Source organism: Polypterus senegalus, chromosome 1 (assembly GCF_016835505.1).
Source record: "Polypterus senegalus isolate Bchr_013 chromosome 1, ASM1683550v1, whole genome shotgun sequence".
Taxonomy (NCBI): domain Eukaryota; kingdom Metazoa; phylum Chordata; class Cladistia; order Polypteriformes; family Polypteridae; genus Polypterus; species Polypterus senegalus.
In genome coordinates this window covers 64,551,514-64,579,063 of record NC_053154.1, presented here as the reverse complement: position 1 = coordinate 64,579,063, position 27,550 = coordinate 64,551,514, and the positions used below count along the sequence as shown (strand labels likewise).

At 39.3% G+C, this 27,550-nt stretch overlaps 1 protein-coding gene across 2 annotated transcripts in view; it reads right to left on the bottom strand.

Annotated features, from left to right (window-relative positions):
- The window catches only part of LOC120526625 (synaptotagmin-9-like), a 282,035-nt gene that overhangs the window by 158,522 nt on the left and 95,963 nt on the right, over positions 1–27,550 (bottom strand). For both annotated transcript variants that reach the window (XM_039749795.1, XM_039749789.1), the window contains exon 3: positions 24,736–25,282. In XM_039749795.1, coding sequence (XP_039605729.1) covers positions 24,736–25,282 — 547 coding nt within the window. The remainder of the gene's footprint in view (positions 1–24,735; positions 25,283–27,550) is intronic.

The following is a 27,550-nucleotide window of genomic DNA, read 5'->3' as shown; positions in this document are numbered from 1 at the left end:
CATTCACATATAGAAAAATTTAATAATGAGAGCCATAAGCCTCAGTATCATTGATCAAGTTAAGATCTTCAAAGGTGATGGCAAGGGATGCAAGTGAGAGATTAAAACATAATAGAGATGAATCTGAAATGGCTGTGAGATAATCAGGTTTTTAAGAATTGCTTTCATGGGAAGGAATATAGCATACGGATTAGGCAAATGTAGTCCTCACCAAAATCCACTGTATATAATATTTTCTGGGGAAAATTCCAGTTCATTCAGTCAAAAACCTTCTTAGCATGAACAGACAGAAGCAGTGACAGTGAAACAAGGAGGGACTGACCTCTATGATGTGTACAAAATAATGGTTACTACGTATCTGCTGTATGGTGAGAATGAATATAACCAATCTGGTTATAATTAATTTATTTGTGAAAAACAAGGTACAAATGGCTTCACCAGCAGTTTCACATTAGCATTCATCAAAGCAATTGACCGTGGCTGGAAGAATTTTGTGAACTGGACATGTATATATGTACAGTACAATCCGTCTTAACTGGCCTCACATTAACCGGCCAACGAATTAACCAGCCTGTTAAAATAAAATAAAATACATTTTTTTTTTTTGAATCTTGAGTTCTTCTTTATATTATATTTATGCACTTCCTTCTTTCCTGGAAGGTGAGAGGGCTCCTATGCTCAGACTGATTTCCGTTTAGAAATTCCTTTATGAATTTTCCGCGGTGCCTTCTTCTTTCTACCTGGCATCTCCCCTGCTTCTCCCATCGAGCTTCACAACAGGGGAGTCGCCCTACCTGCAGGTGCAGCTGCCTTCCACACTGGTCCGGTAGCCCTCCAATCCCTGGCTACGTCGGGCTCCATCCAGACCGAGACTTGGATTCTTTCCCCAGCGGCCAGGGCGTTCATGCTGGAGCTGAACCAGCCCAAAGCCTCCACGACTGCCGCTGTCTTTCGACGGCCAGTCGTCTTCAATACTGGTCAATCCAGCTCTGTGATCTCTCAGCCTGAGCGACCGCTTTCTTCAGCCCCACCGAGTGTAGGCCAAATAGTCATCTGCAGGGGTTCATCTCCCAGCTGCTTGCCTTTGCTCCATTGAATCTGCTCACTCGCTCTCCTGCACCGGCTTTCCTCTATCTGCTTCCTTCTCCATTAACCTCCCGTTCTTTCCTGTTCTCCCCCTAGCCGCCTCGTGCTTCTATTTATCACGGGGACGTGGATCATATGTGGCAATTAGCAATTCCCGGGAACAATTACGGATGCAGATGACTCCTCACCTGTGCACTTAAGTTAGGATCGCCCGCATCACAATTCCCCGGAAACCAATCGGCCACACATACTTGCTAAGCCGTGAGTGTGGCGATTATTTATTTAAAAGTGGCCTTTTTGACTTGAGCTGTGAACCTGCTACACCACACTGTCCAGTTGTTGTACGAGAAAAAAACCTGTGTGCGAAATCGTGGATGAAGCCTTGTGGATATGGTTTCTTCAGGAACGCCGAAGAGGTACAGTACGTACCTTAGAAATATTTTTCTACATGAAAATAGGTATGCGTCAGATTAACCAGCCAAAACGGCAACCGGCCATGGGTCTAGTCCCGAGGTGGCCGGTTAAGAGGATATTCAACCATCCACCTAAAAAAAAGGATAAGTGTCTGTGTGACTGTCTCTGTTTGTCTGTTTGGTTGCTGTGTCTCTGTTATTCTAAAAGATGTCACATCACAAACGTTTTTAGAAATAAAATGCATTGCATTTGTCATTCTCATAAATGTTGCATTGCAAACATTAACACTGCTTTTACAATTCCCATACCAAACTCCATGTGTACTCTGAGGTTTACATTGCTTACATAGATTTCAACCCGTCACAGATTTGTAGAAGTTAGTTCTATTATTACCAATCTATACATTTCAGAATGGATCTTTCCAACCCAATGCATCTATGGCCAAACCAACATATTGAAACCAATTTGTACATCTGAATGGCATATGCAATGTAAATATATTTATATTAATATATATGAAAATATGTACTGTGTATACTATGTCAACAGCTATATGAAAACAATCACCTTTATATTGCCACCTTTATACAGTACATGCACATTTATTAACATTTAAAATTTTATATATATATTTTGTGGCAGACAGCTGGCGTCCATACCCAGCCGGGACGCCCCGGCACACTATATTCGGGGGAACAGCCCTAGACACTGCAATACCTCACCCTGGACACTACATGGCCGCCCTCCTGGGGTGAAGCAGTGCCACAGGTTCTTGCAGGGCACCCTGCGAATTGGAGTTGGGTGCAGCCTTGTTGGGTCCTGCAGGCACCACCAGGGGGTGCTGTGTTTGGGACTCCTGAGCCCATATGGGCAGCATATTCATCACACCCAGAAGTGCAGCCGGAAATTGGTGATAAAACACCTGGAGAACTTCCTGGTGAACTAATAAAAGGAGCCAGTTACCACCACTCAGGGGCCAGAGGGTGGAGGAGGAAAAGGTTGCCTGAGAGCAGTGCTGGTGCCAGTGAGAGAGAAGAAGAGTGCTTGGTGTGCTTTATTTGGAAATGTGTTGTGTCTGTGGGTATGAGGAAGGTGTAACCCACAAACGAAGAAAATAAAAAGCATTTTTGGTTTATTTTACACGTGCCTCCCGTGTCCAGTCTCTGTTGGGTCGGGCGCTATATAGCATCATCTTACAATATATACATACATATATATATATAAAGCTGCTCAAAAAAATTAAAGGAACACTTTGAAAAAACATTAGATCTCAAAGGGAAAAAATCCTGCTGTATATCTCTACTGATATGGACTGATATGGCAATATGTTAGGAATGAAAGGATGCCACATCATTTGATGGAAATGAAAATTATCAACCTACAGAGGGCTGAATTCAAATACACCCCGGAAATCAAAGCGAAAAAATGATTCGGCAGGCTAGTCCATATTGGCATAATTTCATTGCAGTAACTCAAAATCGTACTCATTAGTTTGTATGACCCCCTTGTGCTTGTATGTATGCCTGAGAACCTTTGGGTCATGCTCCAATTGAGACGACGGATGGTGTCCTGGGGGATCTCCTCCCAGATCTGGACCAGAGAGCATCACTGAGCTCCTGGACAGTCTGAGATGCAACCTGGCAGTGTCAGATGGACCGAAATATAATGTCCCTGAGGTGTTCTATTGGGTTGGAATCAGGCAAGTGTGGGGGCCAGTCAATGGTATCAATTGCCTCATCCTCCAGGAACACCCTGCATACTCTCGCCACATGTGGCCGGGCATTGTTGTGCACCAGGAGGAACCCAGGGCCCACTGCACCAGCATAGGGTCTGACAACGGGTCCAAGGATTTCATCCCGATACCTAATGGCAGTCAAGGTGCCATTATCTAACCTGAAGATGTCTGTGCATTCCTCCATAGATATGCCTCCCTAGACCATCACTGACCCACCACCAAACTGGTTATGCTGATTGATGTTACAGGCAGCATAACAATTCCATGGCTTCTTCAGACCCTTTCACATCTGTTACATGTGCTCAGGGTGAACCTCCTCTCATCTCTGAAAAGCACAGGGTGCCATTGGTGGACCTGCCAATTCTGGTATTCTATGGCAATTTTTTGCCAATCGAGCTCCACGGTGCCAGGCAGTGAGCATAGGGCTCACTAGAGGATGGCCACCCTCATGAAGTCTATTTTTGATTGTTTGGTTAGAGACATTCACACCAGTGGCCTGCTGGAAGTCATTTTGTAGGGCTCTGGCAGTGCTCATCCTGTTCCTCCTTGCCCAAAAGAGCAGATACCGGTCCTGCTGATTGGTTAAGGACTTTCTATGGCCCTGTCCAGTTCTCCTAAAGTAACTGCCTGTCTCCTGGAATCTCCTCCATGCCCTTGAGACTGTGCTCTGAGACACAGCAGACCTTCTGGCAATAGTACATATTGATGTGTCATCCTGGAGAAGTTGGATTACCTGTGCAACCTCTCTAGGGTCCAGGTATCACCTCATGCTACCAGTAGTGACACAGACCATAGCCAAATGCAAAACTAGAGAAAAAACAGTCAGAAAAGATAAGGAGGGAAAAATGTCAGTGACCTCCACCTGTTATACCATTCCTGTTTTTGCCCCTCTAGTGCACCTGTTGTTAATTTCATTAACACCAAAGCAGCTGAAACTGATTAACATCCCCCTTTGCTACTTAACTGACCAGACAATGACAACAAAGACAACTGACAAACAGACCAATGACATGATGCTATACTATGATTAAAAGTATGTATATATATATATATATATATATATATATATATATATATATATATATATATATATATATATATATATATATATATATATATATATATGCACAGTATACTGTATATATATATATATATATATATATATATATATCTTGTCACACATGTGCGCATGGGAGGCAGCTAAAGGGCTTGGGTAAGGGCAGTTCTGAGATATACCGGGATGTGGCAGAGTGCACTGACTCTTTTTCTCCCTTGCCTGCAGACCATTCATGGGAGATTCCACCTGGTCTTCTTGACATCACTTCTGTTACTTCTGTTTTCTGTTCTGAAAAGCAATTATACGGGTGGCTACCCCACACCTTTGTACGACTCTGTGCCGAGTTTGTGATATTATATATATATATATATATATATATATATATATATATATATATAATATATATATATATATCTGCAGTTCTACTTCCCTCTGCAGACTCCAACTCTTTATCATTGTCTTATCCTTCTCTTACTATATATATATGCAAGAGAAATTTTACAGTAGAAGTTTATGTTTGTCTAAGAATTACATTTTGCTTTTTTTTTTTTTTTTTTACAATTCCTCTTCACAGCTGGCGCCAAGCTTTTGTTGTTTGTTGTGTGCTAAAGACTTATGATTAGTTGCTTTTGTGTATTTAACTTCTGTGTTTGGAATGTTCCTAGCCATAAAATAATTCGAGGAATGCTACTGTAAAAATAATTTTTCATAAGTCAAGCTATTTTGGGTGCATGTTTCGATAAATTTCTTTCTTCTGGGATACATTTGTAAAACTTAATGAGATAAGATTTAAATTAAACACAATGTTAATTCTAAGCATTATAACTAGACTTCTAAATCTGAAAAAGTTGAGGCATTATTTTCCGTACTGACTAATACATTTGTGGGCTTGACTGAAATATTGTAATGAATAGGTGTTTTGACATTTTTAGAATTTCAATTAATTTAACACATTCACTTCTGTGACCAGTGATCTCTTTCACTAAATGTGGTTTATGTACTTTGTTATAAACTAATAACTTTAAACAAGTAGTCCAAATATGTATAATTTCCATCCCATTATTTTATTTTTCTTATTAAGTTCTTAAGAAACTTATGATTATAGTTCATGCAATTTTTCTGTGTTTTTATGCATTCCTAAAAGACTCAGATAGGTTACCTACTGGCCCTTTTTTCAGACTCGCATCATGCCATGCATCCAGTGTTGTTGAGATAGCCATCAGCTCTTTGTGAGCCTGAAGTAGATAAGCAATTTTCAAAATAGATGGATAGACATAACACTACTTAGTTTGTAAGTAAATAATTAAAAATCCCACAACGTGTACTCATAAAAAAAACTCCTTTTCTTGACTGCAGATCCATTCAACCATATATTCATTTCTTGAGTTCACCTATTTCAGGGTTATGGGGAAGCAAAGCTAATCCATACAGCACTGGACATAAGGGAGGAACCATATCTGGATGATGTCATTGGGCATACTCACATATTCCATCCATCCATTCTTTTCTCAGACTTAATGATGAGGAATTGCATCCTGTTCCTGCAGTGTTTTGCAAAGGGCTGGAATCAGACTTAGTGAGGCTGCCTGTTCATTGCTGGGCACATTTGGGTGATGTAGTTTAAATATGAGAAAACAAAGGTCTCAACAAGGCACAGAACTTACAACAATATCCCGTTCCTAATTCAGAAACTGTCTGCAAAGTAACACTTTAGTTACTGAACATCTCCTGGACCTAACTAGGAGTTTGGGAGAGAACCTGGCCTTGCATGGTTTACCACCAAGGGTAACTATGTGCCAGTAAAAAGTGACAAATCTATCTACCTTTATTTTTTCTTGAATTTTAAGCCATGTACTTCACTTTTACTTAAGAAATGCTCGGGGTGTCACTTGGTGCCCAATGAATTTTACATTTTCATAATTACATCAATATCACCTTTGCCATGAAGCAAAACATACTTTATCTGGCAGTTTGCTTCAGATATTCCTGATACTTACACCACTCATAATGGTTGTGTAGATACAACTAATAAGTCTCCCAGAGCTTAGCCATCATAAAAATAACAGTTTTAAAACTTTCATTGCACACAAAGACACACTTTAAATAGTAGTAGTTTTAACTGTAGCTTGATTGCATTACTGTTCAGTTTGGCCCATTATTGCTAAAACCTATCAAGTCTATATGTAAACCTGGAGTGGTGATAGATGACCAGCTGTCATTCAACGACCATGTTACCATCAGATTCTGACTTAACAGCATCCGCAGGAACGGACCGTGCGCAACACAACACCTGAGCTAGCTTTAGTCTTGTCACATCTGGACTACTGCACACTCTGAAGTCATCTGCAGCAGCACCGGGCCAGGCAGGCACATGTCACTCCTCTTTTCTGATCACTATATTGGCTCCCTGTAGTTGTACATATTAAGTTGAAATCCTTGATGCTGACCTAAAAGGTGGTCAATGAGTCAGCACCCATGTATTTGGAGACACCTGTGAGGTCCTATGCTCCTTCTCAACTCCTCAGGTATACTGAATAATGGTGCTTGTGTGTGGCGTCAAATCTCAATCTTTTTGTGTGCCTTGTAGATTGCCCAGCTTTGAAATTCTGACTCCCTCAGTGTGTTTAAGAACCATTTGAAGACTCTCTTGTTTGGTAAATTTCCATCTAACTGATAAGTTTTGTAACTTAGGAAGTGTAAATAGCTTATTTCTTTTTCTGAGCTCTTCACTGAAATATTTGTAAAATATCCTGTAACACTTGTTCGCAAACAGTCCCCACAGACTGATTTTACCCAATTATAGGGATTTATTTTGTAAATCGCTGTGGATAAAAGTTTCTGCTTTGGAAATAAATGTAAATGTAGTAGTAGTAATAGTAGTAGTAGTAGTAGTAGTAATAGCAGCAGTAGTAGTAGTAGTAGTAGTAGTAGTATTGTCATGTAGTTGTGCTAGGCTTGTAGTGTGAATGCAGATGTTTATGGGAAAAGTAGTAAATAAGAGATCACTAACTGACTGACTAGGCATGGTCAAGGCACTGTTGAATAATGACGTGTTGCATGTTGATTTGCACATGCAAGTAAGAATTTCACAGACAGTAATGACATTATAAACTGTTTATGCACATGCCAACATAATGTTGGTGTTTTTAGGAAAGTGGAGTTTGGGCATCAGTAGGAGAGTATCCCCAAAAAGCCAGTGAGTTTTCATGTCTTTATAACTACTTTCTTTGCTATACAACAATATATGAACCCACTGCACTTGAACTTAGATTGTGGTCAGGCACACAGTGAAAGTGTGAAGACTCTTTATAGTAAACTACACAAATACCTGTATATGTTTGAGGATGAAATGAATGAGTGTTAAGAGCAAAGAACGTTGTAAAGCGAAGACATGAGCCAAGCTTAGAGATGCTCAATTGATTCTATACTTCTTTCACAACTGTAATAAAGTTTGCCACATTTTTTTTCAAAAGGTTTCTTATGATCATGTTACTTTCAAACATTTAAGGAATCTGTGTCAGGCTCCCTTGGGTACATCAAAGTGCAGCAATAGTAGAAAGATTAAACTATTTTATTGAGTTAAATAAATATAATAAATAATCTACTTTCGACTCAAGCTCTGTGTCACACCCTGATATCCTAATGTAGGTCATGTCCTGAATGGGGGGGTGGGATTTTATGAAGGGCAGAGAGAGAAACTTCTAAATCAACAGATGATTGCATCCTCCATTCCAATCTTTGTTCTATAGTCAAACTGCTGTGAGTCCCGTTGGTCTACCAATGGAGGACTCATATGGTCTTTCTACAGTTCTGACTGTTTTTCGTTTTGTTTCTGAACTTACTGGTTACTAGTCTTATTTATGATTAGAATTGATCTGGCTTCTGGCGTATCACTGGCTGTAGCCACTAGGATTAGAAGAAATGGATTTTAAATTGATCTTAAATTTGCTGGCAAATGGCAATGTACGCATACCTCATAAGTGCAGAATCACCTAAAAATTTCTGCAAGTGACATGACCTGGTGCTATATTTATAGTCCAAGGTGTACAGAGTAAAGAGAAAATGAAACAGGACTGTTACGTGGTGCTCCAGTGTTAATCACATCCATATCAGAAACACAGTCCTTAAGTCTCACAAACTGCAGTCTTCCAGACAACAAGTCCAATATCCAGGACACCATTGGCATCCACCTGCATATCTACAAGTTTACCCCTTAACAGGGATGGCTGGATGGAACTGAAGGCAAAGGAAAAAAACAAAAACATAATCCTCACACTGCAGCCAGCTATGTACTGTACTGTAACTTATGTACTCATTGCTAGTTTTTTTTAAGATTAGAAATTATCCCTGATGGAGGATCGCAGGAATCGTGGGGTAGAGGGGTCCTTTCATCGGATTGGCTGGCCCAGCGCTGACTCAGCTGTGGATTGGCCAAATGGGGGAGGCAGCTTGATGGCTGAGGTCTTCAGGACTCTAAACAAATCCAAAACATATTATGGGATATCATCTACTGTTAAATTCTGCTCCGTACTTGTAAACTTTTTGTTTTTATACTTATTGGGGATTTGTTCTGTTCTATGTATTGTATTGTATTGACCCCCTTCTTTTTGATACCCACTGCACACCCAGCCTACATGGAAAGTGGTATCTCTTTGAACTGCCTTTCCCAAGGTTTCTTCCATTTTTCCCTACAAGTTTTTTTTTGGGAGTTTTTCCTTGTCTTCTCAGAGAGTCAAGGCTGGGGGGATGTCAAGAGGTAGGGCCTGTTAAAGCCCATTGCAGCACTTCTTGTGTGATTTTGGGTTATACAAAATTAAATTGTATTGTATTGTATATAGATACTAACCTGTCACTTATAGTATCCACTAGAACTCAGATAAATGGAATTTAAATATATCTTAAATTTGCTGATGAATGGTAACACACACACAAACCCAGGTGCTTGCACTCCAAATGGACTGGAATGTAGTTGCGAAGAGGACCCAAAGGTTGCCTTATGTCTGCAACACCTGGAAATGTAAGAGACACTGAGAAAATAAAAGTGGGGTGTATTATATACTACTGTAATCAGCTACTTGACCTGCAATGGCGAGCATCTAAGCAGCTCAGTTACACTTTACCACAGGAGCTGTTTGTCCACAGACAGAGAGGGCGACGTCTAACAGTGAGAGTAAAGGCAAGGCAGAAAGGTTTTGGAACTTGTCCACCATCTATTTTAATGGGAAATGTTCAATCACTGTCAGATAAGATGAATGAACTATCTATGCTCATGAAGCATAGAAGTACAGTAGAATTTTGTGCTTTACGGAAAGCTGGCTTAAGCCTGATAACAACTGACACTGTTTTAATGCTAGACAGATTTCATCTTATTCAAGCAGAGACACAGTGTGGTGTGGAAAAAAGACAGGAGGGTGACTGGTTATCTGTGTATGTGAGGAAAGGTGTGAAAAGGAACATGTTACACTTAAAACTACAATTTGTAATTCAGACATTGAAATTCCAGCTTTTCAGAATTTGTCTACGCTATTTGCCCAGGAGAATTAAATCATCCTAATTATTTTTTATATTCCACCCCTTTGCAAATAGGGATTTAAAAATGGAAATGATTTATTCTGTCACCAACAGATTCACTCCGACCCTGCTGTTATATTATGTGGTGACTTCAACCATGTGACTTTGGAAGAAGCTATGACAGATTTCTGCCAATTTATGAGCTTTTCCACTCAAGCAAATAACAAACTAAACCTGCTGTATTCAAATGTTTAAGATGCCTTTAAATGTAAACAGCTGGCACCTTTAGGCAAATCTGACCACAACCTTGTACATTTTATTCCCAGCTATAAGCTTGTTATTAGACAGCATCCTGTTACCAACAGAATAGTGAGGAAGTGTAGCCTTGAGGCTAAAATGGCTCTAAATGACTACTTCCAAATGACACACTGGGAAATGATGTGCAAGTCACATGATGATATTGAGACGCTCAGTCACTGTATCACAGACCATATTAACTTCTTTGTTGACACAGTTGTTCACTCAAAGACAGTATATTGTTTTCCAACCAACAAGCCCTTAATTACTACGGAGGTAAAAGGTATCCTGAATTAGAAAACAAAAGCATTTAAATCTGGTGACAAAGAGGCTCTGAAGGATATACAATGTGTGGTGAAGAAAAAGCTGAGTAAAGGAAAGGAAGCTTACAAGGCTAAAATAGAAAATAAACTCACTCACAATAGCATGAAAGATGTCTGGAATGCACGGGATATAATTACTGGACTCAAGCAGTCCAGGGCATACTGTAGGTGCTAGAAAGGGATGTGGACAAAGCTAACACCTTGAACCAATTATTTAATAGATTTTCCCTATCACTGCCACCTTCTTCCAAAGACCAGTCTCCTCTCACCATCCCTTCTATGTCAGCAACTTCTACCATGTCAACAGGAACGGCTGTAACAAGTGTACCTCTGACCACCAGTGTGGGCTGTCCATAACTGTAGACCAAGTAAGGAGACAACTTAGAAAACAACATATAGGAAAAGCTGCAGGACCAAATGGCATCAGTCCTATATATACAGTATTACTGATAAAGGGGATGAGACAAAGTATAGGAGTCTTTGTTCATCTGTGCAAAAAGAAACCACAGAACTAGTTATTGACTTTCACTACACCAAAAAGCCTCTGTATCTGGTCACTATTGAGGGAGTAGATATGGAGGTGGTTCACACCTCCATATTAATGACATATTGAACTGGTTTGAGAACACAAAGGAACTATATAAGAAAGGCAGACCAGGCTCTTCTTCTTTAGGAGACTGTGTTCCTTTAATGCAGCAAGTGACATTGTTCACATCTTCTATAATTCTGAGATGGCCAGTGCAATTTTCTACGCTGTGGTGTGCTGGGCTGGTAATGTCTTTTCAAGAAAAGCCGACCGAATCAACAAGCTAATTAAAAGGGCAAGTTCAGTTATAGGACACACTTAGGACCCCCTGGAAGTACACTAGCTGCCTTAAAAACACGGACTGTTTCATTTATTCACACTGCTCCCTGGTTTACACCTGAACTCCCTCAGCTCAAGGCCATTGGCCAACAACTCCGTCAGCTCAAGGCCATGGGTCAACAATTGGAGCGTCTAGCTAAGAAGACGGGTCTTGTTGTACATAAGGAAATGTATTCAGATCATTAAAACACAAAAATGCTCCCTCTGTTGCCAAACCTGTATACTACTCTAACATTATCAATACACGAGGGAAAAATGCTAGAGCTCTTTTTTGCACAATGACTAAGATAATTACACCACCAGGAAATGTTGCTCACCATAACCTCTGCTGCAATTTCTTGGATTTCTTCAGCTCACAAATTGAAAAAATCCACCAGCAACTTGCTTCCTTTATTTATGCAGAAAGTTAAATACTTTCCACTATCACCCATATTCCCTTACCAACCTCTTTATTCTCAGAGTCCAGTTTACCAGCTGAAAATGATATCTGGGAGCTTATAACAAATATAATTCTTCCACATGCCAATTATTTCCAATACCTACAAGCTTTGTTAAGTCCTGTCTGTCACATATTTCCCCCATGATAACTGCTATAGTTAACTCTTTCTTACTACAGGTACGGTCTCCCCTCACTAAAAATGGCCTCAATTACTCCAATTTTGAAAAAACCTGACACTAATATCCTTAACAATTATCAGCCTATTTCAAATTTTCCACTCATATCTAAAGTTCTCGAAAAGATAGTTGCCTCCTAACTTCAGTCCCATCTTTCAAAAAATAACCTTTCAATTTGGTTTTTCTCCTAAACAGAACACAGAAACTGTCCTGGTCAAAATCACAAATGATATTTTCCGGGCAGCTGACATGGGACTTTTATCAATTTTTGTGTTTCTCGAACTCAGTTCCACATTTGAGACCTAATATCTCATCAGATATTTTTCAAACGACTAGCTCTGTGGTCTTATCCTTCAATGGTTTTCTTCCTACCTCACTGACAGGATGCAATTTGTTCAAGTAAAGGGCTTTAAATCTGAGAATTCAATCGTTACTCAGGGTGTTCCACAGGGCTTTGTTTTAGGGCCGCTTCTTTTTCTCATTTACATCTTCCCAATAGGTAATATCTTTTGACACCACGGTATTAAATTTTATTATTATGCTGATGACACACAGCCTTATCTATCTACTAAATACACTTCTGTTTTTCCTAAAAATACTCTTATGGCATGTCTCCAAGACATAAACTTATGGATGACTCACAATTTTCTCTAATTAAATAGCAATAAAACTGCGGTGCTCCTCATTGGTTCTAAATCTATACTCAATAAGGTTAGCCATCCTTCAATTTTAATTAACAACATTAACGCAAACATCTCTTCCCAGGTTAACAGCCTGGACATCATTCTAGACAATAACCTCTCTTTTTCTTCCCATATAAGTAATGTTTCTCAGACTGCCTTCTTCCATCTCCAAAACATTGCTAGGATAATAACCTGTTCTAAAATCCACTGAATATATTACACCAATTTTCTCCCAACTTCACTAGTGCCCTGTTTACTACTGAATACAATATAAAATACTGCTCTTAACATTTAAAGCTCTCCACAACCTTGCTCCTCCCTACCTCACTGATCTCCTCCAGACTTACAATCCCTTTTGCTCACTTAGATCCTCATTTGCAGCTTTACTTTCTGTGCCACACATCCAACTCTGTTCTCTGGGAGCTCGAGCATTCTGTCATAGTGCTCTTCAACTCTGGAATTCTCTTCCCTCTCATAACTGTCAACTAGACTCAATCACACATTTTAAAACTGCCCTTAAAACTTATCTCTTCAAACTGGCATACCAATTATGAATTTCACACTGTTACTGCCAGTTATCTTTGATATTTGCTACTACCATAGCTATTTGTACCTTATTGCTATTCGCTATTATCTTCTTTGTTTTTATTTTATTAACGTTGTTTAATTTCATTGCCAGGTGACCTTGAGTGTTAAGAAAGGTGCCTAGTAAGTCAAATATATTATTATTAATATTAACTTGGAGCTAAGGAGAGAATTCAAACAAAACTGAGCGGCATTATGAGAAATGCTGCAGATTAACACTTTTTTCAAACAAAGCATTTAACAGAAGTGTGCCAAGCAACGCTACAGGAGCTCCTTTATACCAACAGCAATTTCTTCTTTGTTCTTTGTTTTGTGTGAGCGTGTGTGCATCTGTCTATTTATTTATTTACTTGCTTATCTACCTATTTATGTATTTATTTATCTAAAGAAATTCTGTACAATTTTTGGTCTGGTGGCAAATAAAGTTCTATCTATCTATCTATCTATCTAACTGATGAACAAGCAAAAAATAATTACAATGGAGCACCTAGTCACAAAAACTATTTCTGTAATTTCTTTTTGCACAGATGAACAAAGCCACAATAGCACACTAAAGCATACATTTGAAGAGCTGTAAGCAGCAATGAGGTCTGGCTTCATGAAGCTAGCACCTATTTACTTTGAGAAGCACTAGAAGGTGTACACACAAACAGTGCCAAAGAAACAATTATCAGCTGCAAGTGGCTTAATTACCCATATGAAAGAAAATAAAAGGTAAGCATAAACAGACCAATTAATAAAGCAAACTCAGAAGGTTGTTGAGTCTGACATCATGCTCTAAAGGGTGCTTTTATCTCTCAGTCCAGTGCATCATCAGTGTCTACTACTAGTGGACTTATTATTCTGAAATGAAAGCTACATGCTGAATTTCACCAACTGCAGAGCAGGCCCATCAGGAAGAAAAAATACACCTGGGATTCAGTCCACCCTGCAACCTTACATGGCGTTCTTACTGATTTGGACCTCTGTTGTGCTACTCATTACCTCAGAGGTGAGTCTAGTTTCCCAGAACACCTAAAATCTTCATGAGCTGCAATAATGGCAACCATTAGCTCTGTTGCAATTCATCTTACAACAACCAAGCAATCTGAATGTTCAAGAATGCATGTCCAGTCAGGTGTCACTGATTTTAACCTGATTTTGATGTTCGCACTTTAAACACAAATGGATCAGTGAAATTGGTTGTTTGAAATTTGTCTTTTGTTGGTCTATAAACTAGTAAGACGGAGCAGGTGTTTTTTATGTGGTGTATCTCAATGTGTGAGGGCGATGAAGTTTATTAAAAATACCATAGACTGCTTTTGGGTTTCATGTGTTTGGAGTTGGCAATACAATATTAAATGAGTCAGTCTTTCTGAAATTGTATTGCCAGTTTCATCTTTTAGCCCAGCTGGAGGTTACAATTTTAGTATGATTGTTATTTCATTACAAAGATGGTGTGCTGTTGTTTATAGCATTGAATGATAAGATATGAACATAAATTATATCTATCGTATTACAGTACTGCATGTCTGTATGAAATAGATGACCATATTACTGTTAACCTCAAATTGTGTCCTATTATTGATAAAATTAAGAGCACCTCATATAATTGACAGGCATCCACTTAACACCCCCATGAAAAATGGAGAAGTATGAATTTTGGAAATACCCGTTATGAGAAGGACCTAGGAGTCATAGTTAACTTGACACTATCTACATCCCATCAGTGTACAAAGGCCAATATGAAGGCTAAGAATTGTGAACATTGTGAACAAATAAGCAAAAAGAATAATCGTAAAGGGTTAAGGAATCTACCCTGTATAATACAATCAGCAACTTTAGCAACAAAACGAGTAGTGACAAAAGACTGATTCAAGACTGACTGAATAAGAGAATGAATGCTTGGGTTTTTATAGGTGGAGGACAGGAAGGAGAGGGATCTCAGGTGGAAATGGGGTCTACAGGAGGGTGTGATGAAGAAGCGGAAGTGGGTAGTCTCATAACTGTTTTTTCCTTCTTGCAGTCCTTGGTAGAGGGAGAAAAGGCATTAGTACCGTTCATCAACCCTTGCCTCTGTATTTTACTCCTAGTTGAGCCCTTAGACTGCCTCCCAAGCACACGTGTGTGACAACATATAGCACAACATGTCGAGTATAAGACAAAGGAAATGTTGCTTAAGATATATAACACTAGTGAGGCCTCACCTGGAGTACTGTGAGCGGTTATGGTCACCGTTTTCCTCAAAACACAAGGCAGTGCTAAAGAATGTCCAGAGAAGAACAAATAGGCTAATTCTGGGACTGTGAGGAATCAGGTGCAAACACAGATGGAAGAAGTTAAACTTTTTTAGCCTCAACAAATGGAGTTTAAGAGCTGGCATGAATTAAATTTTTAAAATTATGAAAGGAATTAGTATGGTGGATCTCAGTTGTTCCTTTAAATTAAGTTCTTCAACAAGAACACGTGGACATAGATAGAAACTTGTTAGGGGTAGATTTCTCAAATATTTGAGAAAGTTTTTCTTCATGTACAAAACCACAGAGCCATGGTATAAATTACCAAGTAGTATAGGAGATATTGTCACTTCAGGGGCCGACAGAAGTTGACTTACTGCTAGGAAATTAGGATTGGTAAACTTTATTTGATCTAATGGCCTGCTCTCATCAAAATTGTTCTAAAGTTTTTACATTACTTCACCCAAATTTACTCACACCAGGCCAATGTAGAAGCCACCAGATGGCCAAACCTTTGTAAGATATCAGATTAGCTGTAACAAACACAGAGAGAACATGCAATATTACTGAATTAAGATTGCAGCCCAGTCTGCTGGAGCAGGCTAACCAACTGTGGCATTGGTAGGGCCTTTTCTAAAGATCATAAAGAACATATTAAAATATCAAGTGTAAAAAAGTTCTGATTTTGTAAAATGAGAATGAGAAAACATACAGTAGTACATATGAAGCTCTCCAGAATAAATCTTGTACCTCTATAGCAAAAGCTTTTCTATTTTGAACAATGATCTCTTGAATATTACAGCTCTATAAATGGAGTATGAGAACAGTAATTTATATTTTTAATGGATTTGGGTCTCCCAGAATCACACACAGGTTTGAAAGATGCAGCGGTGTTAATATTCGAATGGTTATGCACCTGTCAGACCCAGAGGGGGTAAATGTTTTATTCAGTGTATAATGTAATAGAAATGGTGTGTTCACTTGTTACTTGTTAAAAGATGGAAGGAATGTTTCTTTTTTTAACCATAACATAGCACTGGTCAAGGGCAAGGCTAATGGGGTTGAAAAAGGCTGGGAAGTATTCCACAGTATAGTCACAGAGGCTATGTTTTAAATAGGAGAAAGAAAGAAAGAAAGAATTAAAATTATTGTTGCTTATGTATGATGAAGTATTATGTATGTATATTTTAAAATGTCTTAATTTATACATTTCTATATTGTGAGAGATCATCAGTTTGATAACAGATTTCCAGAGGAAAGGATACCACCAAATTAGCACTTGGCAATGGACACTCCTGGCAGAAACCTCATCAAAGACACATAATTCATTATTTATATGCAAAGATTAATAGACTCAGGAGTGGCACAATGAAAAGAAAACCTCTTGAAAGACTTTGGGAGCCCTGTTAGAAAGTGGAATGCATGGCACCAAGCCAGCCTACAAAGTCAGATGCTCAAAGAAAAGTGACTCAACCCATGCTGTGGTGATCCCGAGAGATCAGCCAGGCAGGAAGGTGGCAGCCCAGGTGTTCCTTTTATGTTAAGCAGGATTTCAGTGTTCTATGGAATGAATCAGATGGCACAGGCACTGCCTTGGATACTCATTAAAGGGCTAGTCAGGAGACACAGCTGCTAGAGAAAGCCGGAGTCTGAAGGGTCTTTAGCCACAGAGGGCACCACCTAACCTTAGTGGTAACTTTGGGAGAGATTTCTAAGGACACTGAGGTACTTTAATGTGTGTGACAAGCTCCCTGGGATGACATAACAGTCTGCTGTGGCCTGTGTGCAGTTCTATGTTTATATGATTCTTTTTATTTATCTATTAAAACAGCACTTCTTTGAATAGGTGTAATTCTTTCTAGTGCTGGGAGACTTTAGATTATTTCAAGGACTATGGAATTTCCTCAGCGTTCACATCAGAATGCCTTTTCTGGTGTTTAGAGTGGTATTTAATTTTGTTGCCTGGCTCTTATGCTATTTTCACATATTTGTTTTGTATCCTGGAAAATACATTGTTTGGTACATTGTAAGTTGCTTTCATTAAAAGTGTCATATAATTATTTTGAAATATTGTTATACTCTAAAATATCTCTATATATAATCTTCATTTGGATCTTGATCTTTGTTTGTCCGCAAATGAATCAGAAGAAGAAGCACTAGATGGCAGTAGAGAGACAGCTAAAACATGGGCATTGCATTAAGAATTTCCTCCAGGCTTATACTACTGAAGACTGTAGTACTCCAGTCACACCTCAAAACACAGACATTCAAACTAAACAAACTGTTGTGCTTTAAATGAACTAAAGAGATCTTCATTTAGATCTTGATCTTTGTTTGTTCGCGAATTCCACGCATGCATTGACCACCTTCCAGTTTGGTACGTTGTTGTTACTCACAGATGTCAACAATGTGCCGGAATAACGAAAGGGGTGGTGGACAGTGTTACGCTGGTTAGCTCCTGAGGCCTGGTTAGAGAATGAGATTGCCGAAGATAAAAGGTACGTGCCTACGTAACATATGAATGAAAGAAAGACAGTGGGTAAAATGAACGACAACGTAACAGCACGTTCCGGAAATTATTATTGTTACGTTGTAGCCGGCGAGTGCTGCACGTCTCACAGTTGTACCGTGGCTTGCTCACATGTCAGTGAAGTGATCCCTGTTTATGCTTTAAAGAGCCTGGATACCTGTGTGTCCCCCTTTTATAACCATTGCTCCGTGTATATTGCCTTACTCTATGGATTGCCACAAAGCAACCTGCGAGATTGGAGAAAGGTTGAGAAGACATTCTGAGAGAAAACGAGACGGACTGTGAACGGACAAAAGCAGAAATGCTTCCACACCATCACATAATTACTATTCGGACAGTGATTCCGAGTAGGCCGTTCCTATCAAATCAATGTCCAAGGGTTTTCTTTTGTAATTTTGTTTCCCTTATAAAAAATCATAATCCTGTGCGACGAAGGGCCCAGTTCATGACTGTCAGCCGTGTTTAAACAGAAAGTCCTTCACGGACAACTTTAACACGCGCAACGTAGTTGGACGCACATGGCTAGTATTCTATAGTATAATCCAAATTTATAGTATATTTTAAATCTATATTGTAATATATTTTATAAAATGTGTATTTTTAGAAAATATTAAGAAATAGATTTTCATATTTTGAAAGATTTATGACAGCACACAAAAATGGCAATAATTTACATATTAAATAATATGCACTTTGTAGCATATTTTAAAATATATTCAAATTGGTAGCAGTATTTTTTTTTTAATATATTATACATATATTTCTTTTTTGTAAGGGTTCTTCTTCTACCTCTTTAAATATATTACATACATGGCCATGGGGTGATAGGCCCTCCCATCCACATTAGTTTATCCCATCAAGCAGGTTAATCGCCCTCATGAGGTATTTTCTCAGAGCTGGGAAGAGGCAAGATGGTATCGCATACCTGATCTGAGCCGATAAGGTGATCCACAGATACGCATGAGTGACAATATGTATAGTCAGAGAAAATGGGACAAGGTAGTGGGAAGTTTTGGGGTCTACCTGAGATCCTTATTTATTAGCTCCAAAGCTAATAAAGCAATGAAAAAATATACAAAATTAAATTAATTTTTAAGCTCAATATATAGTGCTTCTGCAGACTGATGTGGTTTCCAACGGTCATGGGTCTGAATGTGAACAATGACTGGCTGGTGTGGAATCTATATGGATCAAGCAGAAGAAGAGGCAGGACTTCTGGAGTATCGTCAGGCCTCCTCATAGGACTTCTCCTCCACTCTCAAGCTTGAAGAGGAAGAGCTGTTAGCACATGCACTGTCTCAGAACCCATCCTTGCTACACACTTCGGTGGCAACACTTACCATTGAAGCCTTTGAACCACTAGGTAACAGTGACACAAACAGCCCTGTGCAGGTGAAGCTGCAGAAGTAGTCAACTCTGTGTATTCCAGAAGAAGAAATGCTCATTCATGAACTCATGGTTTCACAAAGGAGACTAGATAGAATATTTGCTTAAAATTGACATGGCCTCCTATTATTACCTGTGTCAAATGATTAGCACAACACAGCATAACACAACTTTTAAAAAACATAGGTTTCTACAGGCATACCACCCGAAAAAAATAGGTACTATGTTTCACCTATTATTGACGTTGCTGAGTTTCTTTTATCTAATCAGTTGTCCCTTAGAGGAAAAGGTAAAGCATTTCAAGAGATGCCAGAAGGAAGGAGTGGGCATTTTCTGTTATTGGTTGATTGCAACTAACTATCCCAAATAATGCTACTTACTCACACAATGACATGCAGATATGATAAATGTTATGAGTAGCATTGTCTCTTATGCAATAGTCAGTGAAATAGGCAAGTCTTGGTTTACAATAATTTATGCGCATTAATGGCATTATTTTAGATATCTTGTTAGCTGCATGCAGTAGTAGGTTAACCAATAGAAGATTCACTCTTGAGTTTTTATGTCTATGTTTATTTTAATTTTCCAATCTCTTTTTTTCACCTTAGCACAGTTAAGACACTGCCCGAGAGTAACTGACCATGCCCCTTCCGGCAGGAACACTATAAAAGGGAAGACACCCCCAAATGTTGGCGTCTCATTTGGACCTGAATCTTAGAAGAGAATGGAGCTCCCTAATTTTCAACACAGAAAGAGATTTCCTTTAATGCAGCCTTTGAGGTGATTTATGTTTTGTTATGTTTTAGCCTCATGGATTGCCTGTTTGCTTTAATCTATACTAATAAAAGGCAAAGCCCTCACTGACTGACTGACTCATTCACTCACTGACTCACTCATCACTAATTCTCCAACTTCCCGTGTAGGTAGAAGGCTGAAATTTGGCAGGCTTATTCCTTACAGCTTACTTACAAAAGTTAAGCAGGTTTCATTTTGAAATTCTACGAGCAACGGTCATAACAGTTGGCAACATCCGCCATGTTGAAATTTCTAATTTATGGCCCCATCTTCACGAAATTTGGTAGGCGGCTTCCCTGTGCTAACGGAAACCAATGTACATACTTGTTTCGGTGGTATGACACCACTGTTGGCTGCCATATTGAACTTTCCAATGGTCTTTGTTACTTATGGGCCCATTGTCAAGAAATTTGGTGTGCGGGTTCCCAATGCTAACTGAATCCTATTTACGTACATATATACGTCCATAGCCTGCAGCTCGGTCACCGTGTGAGGTGCCGTTGGGTCCCCCATCCCAACGTCTCCCACGTTGTTGGCTGCCTGCCTATATAAGGCCGTCCGTCTCTCCGGTCTCTACATTCCCTTCCTTGCTTCGCCACGGGATTCACATCTCCCTGCTGATAACTACAGCCTTTTTATTTAATCCACGGCTTCTCCACTGTTTTATTGTTTGTTTATTACGATTATAGTTATTGTGTAGGTATTTTAGACTTACTTACATTGTTCAGGTACCCATTTCCTTTATCGTTCCAACCATACCCCCATTAACATGTCTATCGAGGTGATCACCATCAATCAAAGAACTGTCGCTTACCTAGTGGTTTCCATGCCCAGAGATGGCACCTGCCTTTTCCATTCTCTTTGTTACATATTGCACGGCCATATCAGGCTCACTCTTGATATCCGGAGGAACATTGTGTCTTATGTATTGAATGACTGGGACAGGTTCAAGGTGTGGACTGATGACGATACAGGAGATAATTATACTACACAGGAGCACTATAAGAGTGAAATGCTTAAGCCCTTCACCTATGGTTCTGCATGTAAGTTGATGGCTGCCGCTGAATTGTTCGGTTGTCGCTTTCAAGTGTACCAAAATAGCCAAATATTTTACACCTTTGGACTACCGCCAATGCCTCTTAAATATCTTAGATTCACAGGTGACAATTTCAGTAGTGGACACTTTGATGTTTATGAATGTTTAAACTCTCAAAAGCTGGATGTGAAGTTATCGATGAAACCGGTTGTATGCCTATAATGCTTGACAAATGCCAAATGTCACTTCAACACAAGTCCTGCAAATGAACTCACGAAACTCAAACCAATTATGACAGCAGCAATCCAAGCTGTGAGATTTGAAACAAGATTACTTTTCACATGGCCAACTGTACGTTGCATGCTCAAGAGTAAGCTCAGCGCACAGCTTGGTCATATTACAACCGGAGGGCCGAAATGACAATGTGGTATACAAAGAGATCCTTAACAAATAATTATTGGTATATTTTCCCTCAGATTAAAAATGTTTAATTTTCTTCTTAATAAAAATTTTAAGTCAGTACTTCGCTGCTGCGAAGCGAGGGTATTTTGCTAGTAATATATAACAATAATACATGTATATAGAGTCTTTGTTCACCCAAAGATTAAAATGGGTGACACGGCTGACACCCCGACACGTTGTACAAGCACTAAGTGTTTATTCCACTCATCTACACTTGTCAAAAACTGTATATACTGTTTTAGTTGTGCTGTAATCACACTCTACCCCTTCCTGCATGGAAAACACAAACACCCTCACACCCAACCTGAAGCCAGTCCAGAATCAATAGCAGAAATTGTTGTGTATTGCACATAATTACACTCTTACCAAATATCACCAGTGCTGTAGAAACTGCTGAACCTCATCCTACTCCAACATGAAAAGGGCAGATTGATTTAAATTGTTTAAAAATGGAGTCTTCTAGTTATGATAAGAAGACAGAAGTCGTCCAAGCCACAGTGAGGACAATTTTGTACTGTCCTGTAGCTAAGTGCCTTTTTTTGAAGATGGTTTTCTTCAGGGATTGCAATTCTCAATTTTTCTCTTCACTAATATACACTCACCTAAAGGATTATTAGGAACACCATACTAATGCAATGTTTGACCCCCTTTCGCCTTCAGAACTGCCTTAATTCTACGTGGCATTGATTCAACAAGGTGCTGAAAGCATTCTTTAGAAAGATTGGCCCATTTTGATAGGATAGCATCTTGCAGTTGATGGAGATTTGTGGGATGCACATCCAGGGCACGAAGCTCCCGTTCCACCACATTCCAAAGATGCTCTACTGGGTTGAGATCTGGTGACTGTGGGGGCCATTTTAGTACAGTGAACTCATTGTCATGTTCAAGAAACCAATTTGAAATGATTCGAGCTTTGTGACATGGTGCATTATCCTGCTAGAAGTAGCCATCAGAGGATGGGTACATGGTGGTCATGAAGGGATGGACATGGTCAGAAATAATGCTCAGGTAGCCCGTGGCATTTAAACAATGCCCAATTGGCACTAAGGAGCCTAAAGTGTGCCAAGAAAACATCCCCCACACCATTACACCACCACCACCAGCCTGCACAGTGGTAACAAGGCATGAGGGATCCATGTTCTCATTCTGTTTATGCCAAATTCTGACTCTACCATTTGAATGTCTCAACAGAAATCGAGACTCATCAGACCAGGCAACATTTTTCCAGTCTTCAACTGTCCAATTTTGGTGAGCTCGTGCAAATTGTAGCCTCTTTTTCCAATTTGTAGTGGAGATGAGTTGTACCCGGTGGGGTCTTCTGCTGTTGTAGCTAATCCGACTCAAGGTTGTGCATGTTGTGGCTTCACAAATGCTTTGCTGCATACCTCGGTTGTAATGAGTGGTTATTTCAGTCAAAGTTGCTCTTCTATCAGCTTGAATCAGTCGGCCCATTCTCCTTTGACCTCTAGCATCAACAAGGCATTTTCGCCCACAGGACTGCCGCATATTGGATGTTTTTCCCTTTTCACACCATTCTTTGTAAACCCTAGAAATGGTTGTGCGTGAAAATCCAAGTAACTGAGCAGATTGTGAAATACTCAGACCGGCCCGTCTGGCACCAATAACCAAGCCATGCTCAGAATTGCTTAAATCACCTTTCTTTCCCATTCTGACATTCAGTTTGGAGTTCAGGAGATTGTCTTGACCAGGACCACACCCCTTAATGCATTGAAGCAACTGCCATGTGATTGGTTGATTTAGATAATTGCATTAATGAGAAATTGAACAGGTGTTCCTAATAATCCTTTAGGTGAGTGTAGATGACTAATATAGTTTTCAGGTACACACGCCTCCTTCATTCACATTAGGAAATAACATGCATATTACCTAAAATACACTTTAATGTGAAAAGCATGTAATGTCTGTTAAAAGTGTCAGAATCTGCACAGCCAGCTGTTTAAGCAGAATTACCTTTATATATTAGGCCATATTTCTTATCATCTGTAACCCAAACATAACATATTGTGTTTCAGGCTGTGGAATGTGGGTGCAGTAAAAGTGCTGGCACATATGCCTATCATATTTTGTTAAGCATTCATTCTCTGGAAGCATTTCTTGCCCTGCATGCTTCCAACATCACAGCAGAGCTATAAAGGAAATAATACCAGACAAGAATATCCCTTTGTGCATAGAAAAAGACATTATCGCTCTCCCTGCCCCAGGCAGTGTGAGATGGTATATTGTAGAAGCCAAGCCAACTCTTATATAAAGTGAAACTAGCCAACTGATAAAAATGTACTCCTTTTTTAACACATTATTTGTAGCCTGCAAACATAACCACTCCTGAAGGAAAGGAAACAACAAAATAAAAAGGAATTTTTACAGAGTATTGTATGCCCTGCTGGATCAAGTAATGAAATTATGAGGTTCCTCTGTGCCTTCTGAAGGGATTTTCCCCATTCCCATACACAAAAATAATATTTATAACATTGTTACTAACACCCCATAAGAATTAACTTACCATAGGTCTATTTCATTGATTTGATACTGTTTATTACAAGAAAGGCATCTTTCATGCACTTATTTTGGGTTGTGTGACCTGTGCTTGTGATTCCATGAAACAAATTGAAATGCAGCTCAAGTTAATACTTTACATATTACCGTAAGGCAGGGGTCTTTATACATTGGACATTTTTCCTGCACTCCTAGTAAACTGTCCATTATTGTACTGTAAAACAAGTATACAATACATTCTTGAATGTATAATCCAGATAGCCTGATATAGAGAGTTAATTTTGCTGATTTATCTTAATATTTGTGCTTAAATATTTTGGTTGCCAGCCATCCAATAATGCAAATTTTTTCTCCGGAATTTCCTGCAGTCCAAAGACTACTGAAGGCATTTCTCTACATGCCTGATGGCTAAACTCTTAACTGACAAAAGATGCCCTATTGGCAACTGGTAAATTGGAAACAAACACTGTTGAGAAACTTTGCCCAGAACAGAGTTTAAAACTACTCCACATTCAGCATGGTGGACATTTTATAAGGTAACATTGCTGTTGTTAAAATGCACAAACTTCTAACCCAGAAATGTCCCCAGATGTTTACACAAAATGAAAATTTTCACACTACTTACTGTGGTCACATGCTGGATATCTCGCCAGAGATTTGTTTCCCTGGGAAAATCCACTAGATCTAAAAAGTTATCCACAACCACCTGTCCAATCATGTCATGCCGAGAGAATCGGTCAAAGTCATAAACACTGAAATGAAGTTTTCGAGTAGGGAGCTCATTGTAGGCCACAGGAAATAAAAATACTTCATCAAAGACAGGGTTCAAGGTTTTCCTGTGCACTTTAGTCTGATGTTTGGTTTTGCGGTCTGGGAGCAAATAAATCTTGACATAAGGATCTGAGGTTCCAGAGAAGTCTTTGGCTGGCAGCTCAACTGCTTTGTGGATTTTGACAATCAGCTGTTCCAAATCACAATCATATTTAAGGATAAAATTGAGCTTCCCACACGCTTTGCTGTTGTTTCTTCTGCCATCATCTGTGTCTACCGATCTCTGCTTATACAGCTCAGGTTTAATCCGTCCAAGCCCAGTAAGCGAATCCTGCTTCTGAAACTGCTGTATCGTAAAATCTGGGTTGGAAAGATTTAGTTGTCTCCTTATCGAATTATGCCTTTGAAAGAGAAAGAAAAGTGATTATTGTTTTTTTTCTTTTCTTAAGCTTTAGCAGAATTTTAATTAAGTAGGCAATTTCTTTCATTTTTTACATTTTTATCATTGCCTCCTAGGAATACTAGTGTCACATTGAGTTTATGTGGAAAAGTAAAATTGTATTCTCTGCTTCATCATCTAAGAAAACTCAGCCAAGTAGATTTAGACAGCTTTAGAAAATCTTCCCCAGTAGGCTTTCTGTGATACTCTATTGTAAAATACTTACTCAAAGATGTATGATATGAACCAGAGACAAATATTTTTCCATCTTCCCTTGTAGGGCATAGAATTTATTTATCTATCAGGAAAATGGTATGCTTACACTTGAGCCAGGTATGATTCTCAAACAAGAATACACGTCTGGGAACAACCTGCTATAACGTGTGTAGTAAATATTTGTGAAATCCTGCATTGCAAAGACTACACCCACAGGGCTTCTTCCCAAAACACCTGCCCCCAGGTTCTGCAGTCCATGTGTTTTAAACTGCCACCGGGGTTTCAGGGAGAGAGTAAAGATACTGAACAAAAGACCTCTACACTGAGATAAAAAAAAAAATAAAAAGGTAAAATGCTATTATCCTTTCAGGAGCTCAGTAGCACAAGGTAACTGAACGTTAATAATTAATTTGAATGTTGTAACAAGCGCATCCACGGAGAAAGACAGACAGACAGATAGACACATACAGGACCGCTGCAAATACTGGGCTCCACACGTTTGATTGAGAAGTGTTTCTATCTGCAAAGATAACTTTCTGTCATTTTAACTATTGCATCGCTATATAACATAACAACAGAAAATATAGTTTAGATAAGCATTGTGGTCTATGGACACACAATGTGTTAAAATACTGTGGCATGTTTGCGTTTCCAATTAGACAGTAATCTCTTTCGCTATTTGTTTAGCCAAAAGGTGAATGTTATGCAGCCATGTCTGCTTCAATGGTGTTGTTGGGAAGATATGTTGATTTAGGTGTTTTGAATACTGAAATCTGCATCTTCTATGGCTCTTCATTATCATCCCTCTTAACTTCAGTCCTTTTAATGGAGTGTGACACACCATATTTTGCAGTTCACATTTTCATGAATATAGCTGCCAATTCTTTCAAGCTTGCATCAACTCCTACACTATCGAGCACACACAGCCAATGTATAATCTGATTCTACAGTAAGCTTTTTTCCCTTGCATCAGGTTATGTTTATTTTTTAAAACATACGATGTACTGTCTGCATATGTGACACACACTTACATGTCTAATAAGGTTTTTTTAGGAAACTTTTTGACTATTGATGGTTCATTGTAAACAGAAGCTTGCTCTCTGTTGCACCAGGTTAGCTTGAGCACCTCTGATCTTTGCAGTTCAAATTTACTGCCCCTAATTTGAGCGCTGCTTTCTTTCGGTGTTAGATTGATTTAGAAATGTGACACTCAGTGAACCGTCAAATTGTTCCCATTCAGCTGTAAGCAAAATTCACTTGTGGTTGTCATCTGGCTTCAGCGAGACTATGGCATGTTTAACTTGATTTGCTGTTAATCATCAGTATTCAATGCAAGTACTGTTGGTAGGTACGTATATTAATGTATTGTGGACTGTGCCCGGCAGTTTATCCCGGCCATGTACCCCAAGCCGCCAGATGGAGCCCTCCCTGCAGTATGGAGGTGCCCCGAAGACCAGCAGGGAGTCATGGACATTGTAGATTTTAATCTCAGCCCTGCGGGATACCACAGGGGCCGCAAGAGGGAGCTGCAGGGAAGGCCAAAGACTTCTTTTTGCCCTATGCCCTGGGTGAAAAAAAAAGGACTTTTATCTGACCCGGAAGTGATAGGGAATTATGGACTGAAGGATGAGAAACACTTCCGGGTCAGGAACTATAAAAGGATTGTGGGAGCTCCAAGACGGCGAGCTGAGCTGGGTGGTAGGAGGGCAACGCGTCTGGGAGTGGAGGATTGGTTTATTGATTTATTATTGGAGTATTGTGGTTGTTTATGAGTAGTGTGGAGTGGAGGGTGCTTAGTGCACATTATTATTATAATAAAAAGAACAATTGTGGCACTTTTACCAGGTGTTTGGCGTGGTACCTGAGGGTTCAAGGGAGCGCTAGTGCCCCCAACCAACTGCGACAGTATGCACATTCTGAACATACTTATAACAGTATGTTATAAGTATTTTAACAGAGTTTTAACAGAGTCTTAAAATTTGTATAAACCAAGAACCCAGCCTTTATCTCACCG